Source organism: Acanthochromis polyacanthus, chromosome 3 (assembly GCF_021347895.1).
Source record: "Acanthochromis polyacanthus isolate Apoly-LR-REF ecotype Palm Island chromosome 3, KAUST_Apoly_ChrSc, whole genome shotgun sequence".
Taxonomy (NCBI): domain Eukaryota; kingdom Metazoa; phylum Chordata; class Actinopteri; family Pomacentridae; genus Acanthochromis; species Acanthochromis polyacanthus.
The window spans coordinates 36512265-36525113 of record NC_067115.1 but is presented as its reverse complement, the minus strand read 5'-3'; the positions used below and the strand labels follow the sequence as shown (position 1 = coordinate 36525113).

The window sequence follows — 12849 nt, the reverse complement described above, 5'->3', positions numbered from 1 at the left end:
ATTAAAGGACTGAAGAAAATAATTTTAGCAAAACACTGACTTTCAAATTTGAGTAATGTTTTGCTGCAGAAACGAGCTTTGTAGTGTAGTGTGGAGTCAAATGCCTAGTTCTCTCACTTGTATTGGCTTTCTATGATATGCTTTATGCTAGTATATGAGGAAAGCTTTATCTATCAGTTTTAACACAGCTGTAAGTGGATTTATAGCTCTGCAGATCAAGTGGGTGGCTCTTAAAAGAGCCGTTGTGTTGTGGACATTTAACTCGTTTACTTGGAGCTGGTGTACTTGGTGACGGCCTTGGTGCCCTCAGACACGGCGTGCTTGGCCAGCTCACCGGGCAGCAGCAGCCTGACGGCCGTCTGGATCTCCCTGGAGGTGATGGTCGAGCGCTTGTTGTAGTGAGCCAGCCGGGAGGCCTCTCCGGCGATACGCTCGAAGATGTCGCTGACAAACGAGTTCATGATGCCCATGGCTTTGGACGAAATACCGGTGTCTGGATGGACCTGCTTCAACACCTTGTACACATAGATAGCATAGCTCTCCCTCCTGGTCCTCTTCCTCTTTTTGCCGCCCTTCCCGGCGCTCTTGGTCACCGCTTTCTTGGAGCCCTTCTTAGGCGCAGACTTCGCTGGTTCTGGCATCTTTCTCCGTCTCTGTAGTAACGAGTGAAGCTGGGTGCAGAGAGCGGCTCTTCTTATACAGGCCGCATGGAAATACGACTGTGCAGTTCCCCGTCTGTAATTGGCTGATCTGCTCAGCTGATTGGAGTCTGGTTTCCATGGAAACGACACAGAAAGCTGGAGACCTCACACAGTTTCAACGTAGAACTTTAGATTTCTGAGTACAGACTAGATAAAGACAAATTATACTGGATATACTTACTTGAATGTACTTGTATGGATGCAATTGTGGCTGTCTGGAGCGAGTAATTTGAAGTGTAGGAGTCAACAGGCATTATATTGCAGTGACGTCTTTGTTTAGATGTAATTGTTAGTTACACTACTGCGCTTCATCTCAAGTTAAACCTACATCCACTTATCCTTTCCTGTCTTCTTCCTTTCCTCATCTTTAACAGCCTACAATAATTGCAAAAAGACAGAAAACAGTGGCCCAAACTGCAAAAATCAGAATCAAAGGGCATAATCTTCAACTCACAATCCCCCCACTCCCCACCCTCAGCCCCAACGCCCTCTGCCATCACCCCCAAACCACATTGACCTCTGTGAACTTTGCAGTTTTGCACTTCTCAATTTATATCTACCATGACATATTATTGTATCTACCTCATTTTCATATTGCACCTACTTTCGTTCATATTTGCACTATGTACCCTATATTTGCACTAGTACGTTATTAAGCTGTGTTTTTTCTTATTAATCTGTTTTTAATTTTTATTCTTATTATGACTTGCTCTAGATTTGTACACATATTTATCCCCTATTTCTTATTATGTCATTGTTGCACTTGCTGCTCTACATGCCTTTTTAATTGCCCCCTGGGGACAAATAAAGTTTCTGAATCTGAATCTGAATCATATTTACATTGATTTGATTAGTTTGGCTCCGCCCACTGAAACTTCCACCGACTGTCCTCTCTTACGTCCGCAGTTCGGCCCTGTCTGTCAGCCCGGATTCACATCCTGCAACAAACCAGCGGTTCTTTCCAGTCACACACAAACTCTCAATGAGCTTCTTTCTGATTCCGTTAATGTAGTAAAATATTCTCCTACCAACATATATTTAAATTACTTTCCTTCATGTAGGGTGGTTAAAATATGAATAATATTTAAACAGTTACTTTGAAAGAATTCAGTTTCATGGGGACAAAGCAAAAAGTTACCAAAGGATCAATACACGTGATGTCACTTTAGGTTTGGCTAAATTAAAAATACAACTTGTAGGAGCAAAATCTGGTTTAATTCTGACAATAAATATGTAGAATCATTCAATTTCTGTCCTAAAATATGGGGACAAACAAAAACACATTTGAAAATGAACTGAATCCAGTTTCCTCCTTCTGGATTATGTTGCTACCAATTAATTGATTAATATATAAGACTGGTGAATTCTGGAGCACACCTCAAAGCAAATCTGATTCTCTGAAGTCCAACATTTTTTGAAGGAATCTGCTTTCTCAAAAGGTGAACCATTGTCAAAGATGTATGATGGATGTGAACAGCTTTGATGTTTACCTGAAACCGTTTTGTCTCATTCAGAACAAATAGTTCAAAAATAATGCAAAGAGATTTTTCTTTTGATTTCAGCTTGTATTAGTGCATGTTTACAGTATGATGGTGGTATTGAAAACATGTACATTATCTAATTTAATTCTTCTAATTTACATTTTTCTTTAAATATATGTTTCACATTTTATTGTTCTTTTTTTTAAATCTCAAAATGATAGAACACATTTCATAAACTAAAATCAAAGTCATAATAAATGAGCACACACATGTGAAACACCTCCTCAGATAGAGGTCAGTCCTTTAAAATGGGGAACATTATTATCAAAGACATAAGTACTTAACAGAGCAGAATGAGATTGCAAAGTATATTCAATTTAAAATAGAAACAAAACAGAAATATTGTAATTAAGTTATTTTTCTTTTTTGTATAAACAGTTGTCAGGAAAATCAAATAATAGAAATTGTAAAATATATATTGTGTTACAGAGAAGTAATAGTAAAATGATTTTAAAATATTACATCTTTTTATTCTGAATTACACTTCAGCTCTTATTTATATATGAACAGAAGGGAGAAATGTAGAAATATGTGTACAAGAATTTTCCCTGAGTAGTAACTTGTTGGTCTGATCACTGTCAGAACTTATTTGGATGGTCTTTCACTGCAGCGTTCTAAAGGTCACTTTTCAACCTGTGAAACTCAAAATATCACGAGTTAATTAGAAAGAAGTGCAATTTTATGATTAAGCTTGAATGACTTCATAGTCAGATGGTGCAAAAATGACAAGACAAAACCTGGATGAGAAGAGAGCAAGTAGAAAGCCTTAATATTGCTAAAATGATCCAAAAATATGCTAGTTTTCTGTAAATGAAGGTTGATCCATGAATGTTGTAATGATGGGAGTAGTATTGTGAGAGGGATGTAGTGATGAGTGAGGCAGCAGCTCTCTTAGTCTTTAGTGGAGGCTGTGGTGGCTCTGAAAAGAGCCTTTGGTGATGAGTGAGTGGAGATGAAGCAGCTTCACTTCTTGGCAGTTTTCTTAGCTTTGGGCTTCTTGGCTGCACTTTTCTTTGCTGCGGGCTTCTTGGCTGCAGCTTTGGGCTTCTTAGCGGCAGGCTTCTTGGGGCTTTTCTTCGGTGTCTTCTTAACGGCTTTCTTGGCCGCTACCTTCTTCGGGGATTTCTTGACCGCTGTCTTCTTAGCTGCTGCCTTCTTGGCCGCTGTGGGTTTCTTAGCTTTAGCGGCGGCGGGTTTCTTAGCTTTGACGGGAGCCTTCTTCTTGGCCACTTTCTTGACCGGTTTGGAGTCTTTGGGCTCCTTCTTGGCGAGCTTGAAGGAGCCGGAGGCTCCGGTGCCCTTAGTCTGGCTCAGAACCCCTTTAGTCACCAGTTTGGTGATGGCGGTGTTGATGCGTTTGTTTGCCTTGGTCAAATCGATATTTTTGGCCGCCAAAACCTTCTTGATCGCAGCCAGTGAGATCCCCTTCCGCTCCTTAGACTCGGCCACAGCGGCGACGATGAGCTTCGGGAGTGTGGGTCCATCCTTCTTGGGGCCGGCGGCCTTCTTCTTCGGGGCTTTGACCGGAGCTTTAGCCGGTGCAGCTGCTGGAGCTTCTTCTGCCATGTTTCTGCGTCTCTGTTTTTTTCTCAAAGTGTCCGAGCTGGACGCAGGAGGCGGGACTTATAAATACCATGAGAACCGTAAAGGGGCAACACACCGCGCCGGCCTGCCGCCGCCTCAAAACCGCGGCCACATTTGTGTTTTCTTCGACACGATTTAGACACAAAATACGCACAAAATCAACCTTTTCATACTTCACGTTCGTTTCCACGACAAAGACACGCGTGTCTCTACACACTTGTCTCATGTTCGGCTTCCAGCTCTTTGTCTCTCGCTTGCAGGAGGCTTCCAAGCTGTCGGACACACGGTGACCGAGTGCGTCTCGCTGACACTTTTCTGCACACTTGTGCTGCTAAAACGACCAAAAGGTCCTCGTCTCCGGTGAAACATCGGTGTTCCGGTTAACAGAGACATGTTGGGACACAGTAGAAGAAAAGCGGCGGTGCTGCGCTGTTTCGTTGGCCTGGAAGCAGAGAGTTTCGTTCGCCGGTAAACACACGGACGCTGCCGGTGCTCGGGGCGGCTGCTGGAGTCTGGATGATCCGTTAGAATAGACTCCGCCTGAACCAAATGTTGAATTATCGAAGCACCAAAACTTTAAAGCTTTCATAAATCTCTGATTTAACTGGCTTTATGTTTGCTCTCCTAATATTTAGGATTTTAAATCTTTATTGTCCTAATATCCGTTATTGAGATCCATGTTGCAAATCTTTCACAATGTGTGTATATTACAGTGATATGTGTTATCTTTAAATACATGAATTAGAAACTCTTTTAGTTGCATTAAGGTTTTCCCATATTTTATTACATAGATTTTGCATTGAATATTGAATTTTCTTGTTAGTTTCCAGTTAAACTGATTTCCTATTCTGATCAGCAGGGCTTGTTTGGAAAACAAATCAAATCAATTCAAAAGTCTGATTAACAAAGCAGATTCTTGAATTTGCTTTTAAAATAAAAACTCTGTTGCCTTCAGGTCTTCTCCTGTTCCACAGATGGAAGAACAAAATGCTGCCTCACTGCATGTTTTTCTTCTCACTTTAAAAAACAGAAGATCTGAAGATTGTAGAGGGTTCATGAGATAACAGCAAGTCTGATAATGACAGACAATTCAGAGCTTTATTAACCGAAATAAAAAATAGCTCAAATGTAGCTATCATGAATTAAAATTTTACTAGTAATGACACTTTGAACATCCTGTAATCAAGCTACAATCAAGTACAAACTACCTGTGATCAAAGCTCATACAATAACACAAGCAGACTTAATGAAAATCAGTATGAAGTGATATTTTGGAGCATGTTTGCTGTAATCAAATAAGATATACTTTGATCCCACAGTTCAGACTGGAGGGAACTACACAAAATTAAACTAACAACAAACAAAGAGCTTGAAGCTTCTGTAAGTGACTCAGCAATCACATGATACCCACTTGGATATATGAGACATTTTAGATGCATGGTTAATATTAACCTTATCTTAGCTACCATATTTTTAGAGAGTGTATTCCGACCAATATGGAGATCTCAAGGACCAGCAGAAAACTTTACACAAATTTATTAATGATCACATATTCTATAAATCTTCCTATTAGTTTCCAATTAAACTGATTTCTGATTCATCCTGATGAGCACATATTTATTTATTGTGGGCTGGTTTGAAAAACTATGCATTAAAATGACTGAATACAAGAAGCTGAAACTGTAACAACAAAAAACTTAATTTAATGACACATAATTGATTTATTTCCAGACTGGATCCGATCAAGAGGCTCAGCACCTCCTGAAAAATAATTTGACAAATTTTGAAGGATGACTGTAGTTTTCTGTCTTTATCATCCTTCAAAATCTAAAATCAGCCCGTTCTTGATGTATGGTTAAGAAATGAATGACTTTAATAAGGACAGAAACATGCAGCTGTTACTGAAATAATTATTCTATCAGAAAATTCCTTTGATCATTTAATATGTTGGTAACATGATCAAATAAAATAAGCTTAAAAAGTTAATATTCACAGGAGTCTCTCCTACTTGTCACTTTTTTCTCTAATATTACACTTTTGTCATCTGGCATCAAAACATTCAATTTCAGAGCATTTTTATTTCAATAGCAGACCCTTAATATAATGAACCAGCAGGCTGTTGTTCCTTAAACAGATTTATGTTTAAAAAAAGAAATCACATGTCTACCAATCACTTCACAAACATCCTGTAGGCAAAGAGTTTCATAATCATTCAGAGTTTGTTTTTCTATAGCTGGCCGTGGACTCCCTGATTTTTTCTTTCATATCCTCCTCAGTTCTGTCTCCTGATCTCCTTTTCTCCAGCAGCAGTCTCTCAGTTCTTACATTTCAAAGTCCAGAAGACAAAAAAAAAAGAAGAAAAAGAAAGACTACAGTCTGATCAGCTTCTTATCACGGAATAAACAAACAGGAAAGACTACTATAGAAAATAAACTCAGTAAAAAGGAGAGGGTCACAGCTGCTGTAACCTCTGCATGATCTACTTTGATAAAACTGAGAAATATTTTTTGATGTATTGTTAGAATCAACAGTTTGTCTGGTTTCTCATCTCTGAAGACTCAATGTTAAATAATTGATAAGTTGACTGCTGCCCTGTAGAGGAGATATGTGGTCCTGAAAAGGACCTTTGTTTTGCTCCATGAACGCTGACTTTAACCTCCGAAGCCGTACAGAGTGCGGCCCTGCCTCTTGAGAGCGTACACCACATCCATGGCGGTCACCGTCTTCCTCTTGGCGTGCTCGGTGTAGGTGACAGCATCACGGATAACGTTCTCCAGGAAGACCTTCAACACACCACGAGTCTCCTCGTAGATCAGACCTGAGATACGCTTGACTCCACCACGACGAGCCAGACGGCGGATAGCGGGCTTGGTGATTCCCTGGATGTTATCACGGAGGACTTTACGGTGCCGCTTGGCGCCTCCTTTACCGAGTCCTTTTCCTCCTTTGCCTCTTCCAGACATCCTCGTTGTTGTTCGGGTTTCTGTTCAACGATACCGCTGCTGGATTGACGGAGGTTTAAATCTCCACTGAGGACGTGATAGAAGACAGAGGCGGGCCTCCTCCTCCGGACAGCCCCCTCTTCATCTTCTTCTGTGAATTTTCTGCTGCTTAATAATAAACCTTCTTTGCTCCATCAGCGCCACCAACTGACCAACAGGAGCAGCAGCTTCTGTCTTTATGGATCCTTCAGTAGGAAATTCACACATTATAGCAGCTCAGAAAATACAAAAATAAGAGTGTTTAAAATATGAGCTGTGTCACCATATAGCACACAAAACAATAAGACAAAATTAAATAATGCAAATAAGAAAATTACTAGATCACTTAGACACTGATTGTATTCCATGACTTTAACATGTCATATTAGTAAGGTGAATGTGAGCGCTGTCGGTTTTCGCAAACGTAGGGACAAGCCGCCACGGAGCCCGATGCACCAGCGCTGCTACGGTGCGTTACTGACGAGGGAGAGTACTCCTTTTGTCCGGTAGGACGTTGCTACCATACAATGTTACTGACTGCATGGCAGGCGGGAGATGCACTGATGCTTTGTAGTGAATCACAAGAGCCGACTCCCAACTTTGTGCCTTTCGTTGCTCAGCTCTCATTCAGTCACTCAACTTTGCTCGTTTTTATCCAGTGGAGGAAACTCATCTTTGTCCAGGATGTTGAACCGGTTGGACAGGCGAAGATCCTGAGCTGCCGGAGGAGTAATCACCTCCTGCTATATAAACCAGGTTCATTCATTCTCTCCCTGCCAGACCATAGACTGCCACAGCTGCACATGGATCTATTCACCTTCTGTATTCCTAGTCTCTATCTGTCTGAAAAAATAAGAAAAAGAAAGCAAAGCTAAATGAAACTATTTCAGTGTTTTAATAAGCCTGTTGCTTGTCCTGTGAATACTGCCACTTTAGGGAACACTACAGCTGGAGCTAAGGTTAACGTTTAGGAAAGGGAGCCTGATGAAGAGGAAACATCAGCTCTACCTGATGAAGAGGAAACATCAGCTCTACCTGATGGAGAGGAAACATCAGGTCTACCTGATGGCAGGAGGAGGAGCTGCTGACGCTATAATGTCTGTATGAGGCAATCATAAGTTTGCTGATTTTCTCATTTTATTTGTTTGTTATTTACAGTAGATATAATTTTTGCTGTAACTTTTGAATCTTAAGTTTGCATATTGGTTTAATGGTTATTTCAGAGTGATGCTAATGGAATAGACAGCGGACCTCTATGCACGTCGAAGATGGAGGCAGGTCCAGTACATGGTGGATCTTTTCTGGAAACGCTGGGTGAGAGAGTACCTGCCAGAGTTCCAAATGCGCCAGAAGTGGTCAAGAGTGTCACGCAACTTTGTGCCAGGAGACGTTGTGTTGCTGGTTGATGAGACTGCGCCGAGAAACTCCTGGGTCATTGGCAAGGTCGTCGAAGCAGTGCCAGATGAACATGGACTGGTTCGCAGGATTCGTTTGAAGACCAAGACTGGTGAACTGGTCAGACCCATCACCAAAGTCTGTCTACTTCTGGAAGCAGTATGAAGCAGAAGTTCAGGCTGGCCTGACTCTACGTATCAGAAAAAAGGAGACAGGACTCAAGTTTGTTTTTGAATTCGTAATTGCCCCATGGTTACTTCATTCTTGTTGTTTGTAATTGTTTCTAAAATTAGAGAACAATTAGGGGCCGGATATGTATGAGGCAATCATAAGTTTGCTGATTTTCTCATTTTATTTGTTTGTTATTTACAGTAGATATAATTTTTGCTGTAACTTTTGAATCTTAAGTTTGCATATTGGTTTAATGGTTATTTCAGAGTGATGCTAATGGAATATGGTTATTTGTTTATTTTCTGGACTGGAACAGACTGTTCACTTTATGTTTAATTTCTGGTGGTACTGTAGCTTTAAGAGCCTGCAGCTTGGCTCACCGGAACGTGAGATTATGGGAAGAAACGCCAGGTTAGCAGTGGAGACACACGGTTTTCTTACCGTGTCCCGTCCTGTGTTTGTTTTGAAAGCCTTGTTTGTGAATTAATCAGCGACACAATGTAAATAAATACATTCTTGTTTTTTCATAACCTGGACTTGGACTGGATTGTTCAATACAACTGGGATTGGACATGAGTAAACCAGAGGTAACTGCTAACTAGCATTAGTCAGTACAATGTCTATAAGTATCTAATTGGTAGTTTGAAATAAAGGAGCTGCTGCTGCTGCGTGTGTGCGTGTGTGCGCGCGCGCGTGGACATGTGAGTGCACGCGCACATGTATGAGAACCTGACCTGGCTTTGGTTTATGAGGTTGGAGTATACCCAGTAGAAAAAAACTAGACTACACCACTGGTTATGACTGTCATTACTGTGTACACGACTTGCTTTGATTTAGAGTTAGGGGAAGTGCAGTGGGGGCAGGCAATACAATGAAAGTCAGTCTGTCTATGAATGCCAGCGCAAGAGCTTTATTGTGATGGGCAGGAGCTTTACTGTGCACCGGCAGGCTCCGAAGCCCCGCCCACCAATGAAACGGAATATTGAGTCGTATTTTCATTTTGGGGGTGAAAACGAAAAAACGAAAAAACGAACGGTTTCCTGTTTTTTTTTGTTTTTTGTTCAAAACGAAAAAACGAAAACACGAACCGTTTCCTGTTTTTTTTGTTTTTTGCTCAAAACGAACAAACGAAAAAACGGCTTGATTTTTTGTTTCTGCTTGTGTCTTTTATAGCCAGGAATCAAACGGATAAAACGTACCTTGTCCAGTTGGGAATGTTGTAGGTTTTTGTGGTTATTTTCAAATAGATTGGTCTTGTAGTTCAGTTTTCTATTTTCTATGTTGGTTTTAGTTCTGGTTTTGGTTCAAATAAAGCCTTGCTATAATCTGACCGCCTTGGGTCAGGGGCCAAAAGTACAATCTGTTTGTCTGACCAAACCAACAAACGAAAAAGGGAAAAACGGCTCAGTTTTCGTTTTTTGTTTTCAACCAAAAACGAAAAAACGTTTTTTTTCTTTCTCAATTCAAAACCAAAAACGAAACCAACACAAGCAAATTACGGCCGAATTTCGTTTTTTGGATTTCAATTTTTCGTTTTTTCGTTTCTAGATTAGATCCTAGATTAAAGAAGCTTGCCTTCAGTGACAACAGAGCTGTTGATGAGACACTTCAGAGAATAAGAGCAGCAGCAGCAGCAGCAGCAGCCTGACACCTCCACCATTAGAGGACCAAGTGAAGGAGGAACCTCAAACTTCTGCTGTGTGGAGGCTCTTTGATGGAAGAGCTACAGGAGATGCTGCAAGGAGAAATCCTACAGCTGATGTGGCAATGGAGGATCATATCTAGAGGAAGCCCTCATCCAACCAGCAGACGACCCACTGAGCTGGAGCAGGACAAGGCCTCAGTCTGCCCCACCTGGTGAAGGTGATGGAGGAGAGAAAAGTTCTTCCATCTTTTCAAAAACACGGCAGATATTCACTGAAAGAAGAAATGTATCAGTCCATCCAAGCTCGGGCGTCTGATTTTTCTGAATGTCAACCTACACTGAGGACATTTATACTGTTTGAATACTGAGTCTGGTTCTGTTTCTGTTCTGGTTCCTGTGGGTTCATATGCAGAGTTTTGTTCATTTATTTTTGTGCAAAAAAATTTGATTGAAATATTAAACAAAAGTAAGAATGCCTGTTTTTGTAACAAAACAAATGCACAAAATGAGTCAATTATAAGGCTTCTCATAAAAACACTGAATGAAAAAGTGTTTGTCAAAACACAAATGATTCATATTTGCCTGGTTAGGCTAAATATGAGGCTACAAACAATAATAAATCGGGAGCCGAAAGAGCCGGCTTTTCTTTGGAAGCCGTGACAAAAGCACTCTGAAAAGTGCCGAACTTCCATACTGTCCTCTTTGTCGCTCATCTCTCAGCTGTTTTTTGAAGGCAGAGCGGCGATGCGATTCAGCGACGTCATTGGCTGAGTAGCGTCACGTGGGATGCCTGAACTCGTACATAATTGGTCTGTGTGTTTCTGAGCTGACAGACCAATGACAAACACTGGAAAGCTGCACCGGCAAAATAGAAGCGACCTATCAAATTTACACCCATATAGACGGCGTCTGGGTCCGGATGCGGACCGCGGTCGGCCTTTAGTGAGCCCTGTTCTCAGCCATACCGCTTCCCCCGCCCCATCCAGCTTCACTGCTTCCTGACACAGAGAAGACGAATTTATGAACGGGAAAGTGAACTTTATGTCAAAAAACATACTGACACATATGTTTGCGTATTTTTAAGTGGTTATATGGAAATTCAGGACCTTTTCTAGTGGGTATACAGCGTATACCTGCGTGTTTACACCCCTGGGTATACGTATCTTTGCGCATTTTTAAGTGGGTATAGGGAAATTAGGAAAATTTATAGTGGGTATATGGCGTATACCTGTGTATCACGTAGACTACGCCACTGTGTGTGATTAAGATTCAGATATAAAAATAAAATCAAAGCCGTCGTTGCAGTAGTTTTTCCGGTTGTAGCACATCCGTTTGAAATACGTTCTGAGTGGCACAAAATATCCTCTGCTTGAAATACATTGGTTTGAATTTCGTTGTATGCAGCACGAAAAACATGAGAAAATCGTGTTGTTACGCACAAAACCATAGATTAATTTACGTGACAGTTTCACCAATCCTTGTGAGATCGGGTTGTATCAGCATCATCTATTCAGAAAAAATCACATCTATAATAGTCTCCATTTATGAGGAACCTTTGTACTTGATATTTTACACTAATAGGAAACGCAAGTAGAAGTCATTAAAGACTACACCTGACAGCCTAATATTATTTAGGCTGCTGATATTTATCAGTCCTTAAATTAAAACACATCTTTTATCAGTGTCTTCTAAAGTGGTCTATTATGGGATGGCTACACCGTTTGCCAGTAGCAGGACTGTCGTAGCTAACGTTAGCTCTGGTGCTAACAGCTACATGTTTTGCATTGAGGTGATTAGAAAATTCTTTGTTGCACAGTACCACACTTTAATCCAAGCTTTTTAGATAGGTTAGTCAAGAGACAGACAGGAAAGTAGGGGAGAAGAATGGAGACACAACCTGCAGTAAAGGCCCGTGAGCTGGACCTGAACCCAAGCATTTGAACCCATCCAGGACTGTAACCCCTGTTTACAGGTCACCCACTCAACCAGCTGAGCTACCTGGGCACCTCCACACAACCACACTTTTATCCAAGCTGACATTTAGAAGTTTTATTTCCACCCAACAAGTTCAATGCAGTCTGTGATTAATTATTCAAAATTAACGTGTTAAAATCCAGCCCTAATACTGACATTTAAAAGGTGATTCTGTGATTGTTGAATCTTGTTTGGTTTCCAGTACGTCATTTAATTAATTACTAACTGACGTCGTGTGTGTGTGTGTGTGTGTGTGTGTGTGTGTGTGTGTGTGTGTGTGTGTGTGTGTGTGTGTGTGTGTGTGTGTGTGTGTGTGTACCGGGTAAACATGCAGGGCAATGACCAGGTCGATACCTCGACATCTCTGGTGTTTCTGCATCAGAGCCAGGAGAAAGGAGCAGGTCTTCTTAGATCTGTCCGGGCAGCAGTCCACCTCCGACAGAATGAAGTAGAACTGAGGGTTCTTAGAAAAGCAACCTCGACACAAACAAACACACACTTTAAAATTGCTGTTAACCTTTACCACACCTTTACAGACCTTTACAGTGTCCTTTGGCTCTACTCGGCTGTTAAACAAATAAACTTGTCCAAACCTAATAAGAGCTGAAACTTATTCTACAAAAGAGCAGATGCCTGACATTCTATAACCAGACGGGACATAAATCAACGAGGAGGATTATCTCTGACTGCAGCACCTGCGGTCGTTTATATCAATAAATGTGCAAAGAAATTCCAAACAACAGCCGACTTATGATATTCAGATAAAAGCTGCAAAAGAACATCAGAGGTACGTTTGGAAACAGATTAGAAAAAAGACACTCCTATGCTGATGTGGTTAAATTTAAAAGCAGTAATAG

General features: G+C 41.0%; 3 protein-coding genes across 3 annotated transcripts; all 3 read right to left on the bottom strand.

Annotated features, from left to right (window-relative positions):
* Nucleotides 1-6: 6 nt before the first annotated feature.
* Nucleotides 7-695, bottom strand: LOC127533106 (histone H2B 1/2-like). The gene has a single exon (XM_051945350.1). The coding sequence runs from the start codon at nucleotides 639-641 to the stop codon at nucleotides 267-269; it is 375 nt and encodes a 124-aa protein (XP_051801310.1). The 5' UTR covers nucleotides 642-695; the 3' UTR covers nucleotides 7-266.
* A 1594-nt stretch (nucleotides 696-2289) lies between these two features.
* On the bottom strand, nucleotides 2290-3850 carry LOC110945766 (histone H1-like). Its single transcript, XM_022187348.2, has one exon. The coding sequence runs from the start codon at nucleotides 3806-3808 to the stop codon at nucleotides 3206-3208; it is 603 nt and encodes a 200-aa protein (XP_022043040.2). The 5' UTR covers nucleotides 3809-3850; the 3' UTR covers nucleotides 2290-3205.
* Nucleotides 3851-5050: 1200 nt separating this feature from the next.
* On the bottom strand, nucleotides 5051-7104 carry LOC127533108 (histone H4). The gene has a single exon (XM_051945354.1). The coding sequence runs from the start codon at nucleotides 6787-6789 to the stop codon at nucleotides 6478-6480; it is 312 nt and encodes a 103-aa protein (XP_051801314.1). The 5' UTR covers nucleotides 6790-7104; the 3' UTR covers nucleotides 5051-6477.
* Nucleotides 7105-12849: the final 5745 nt, after the last annotated feature.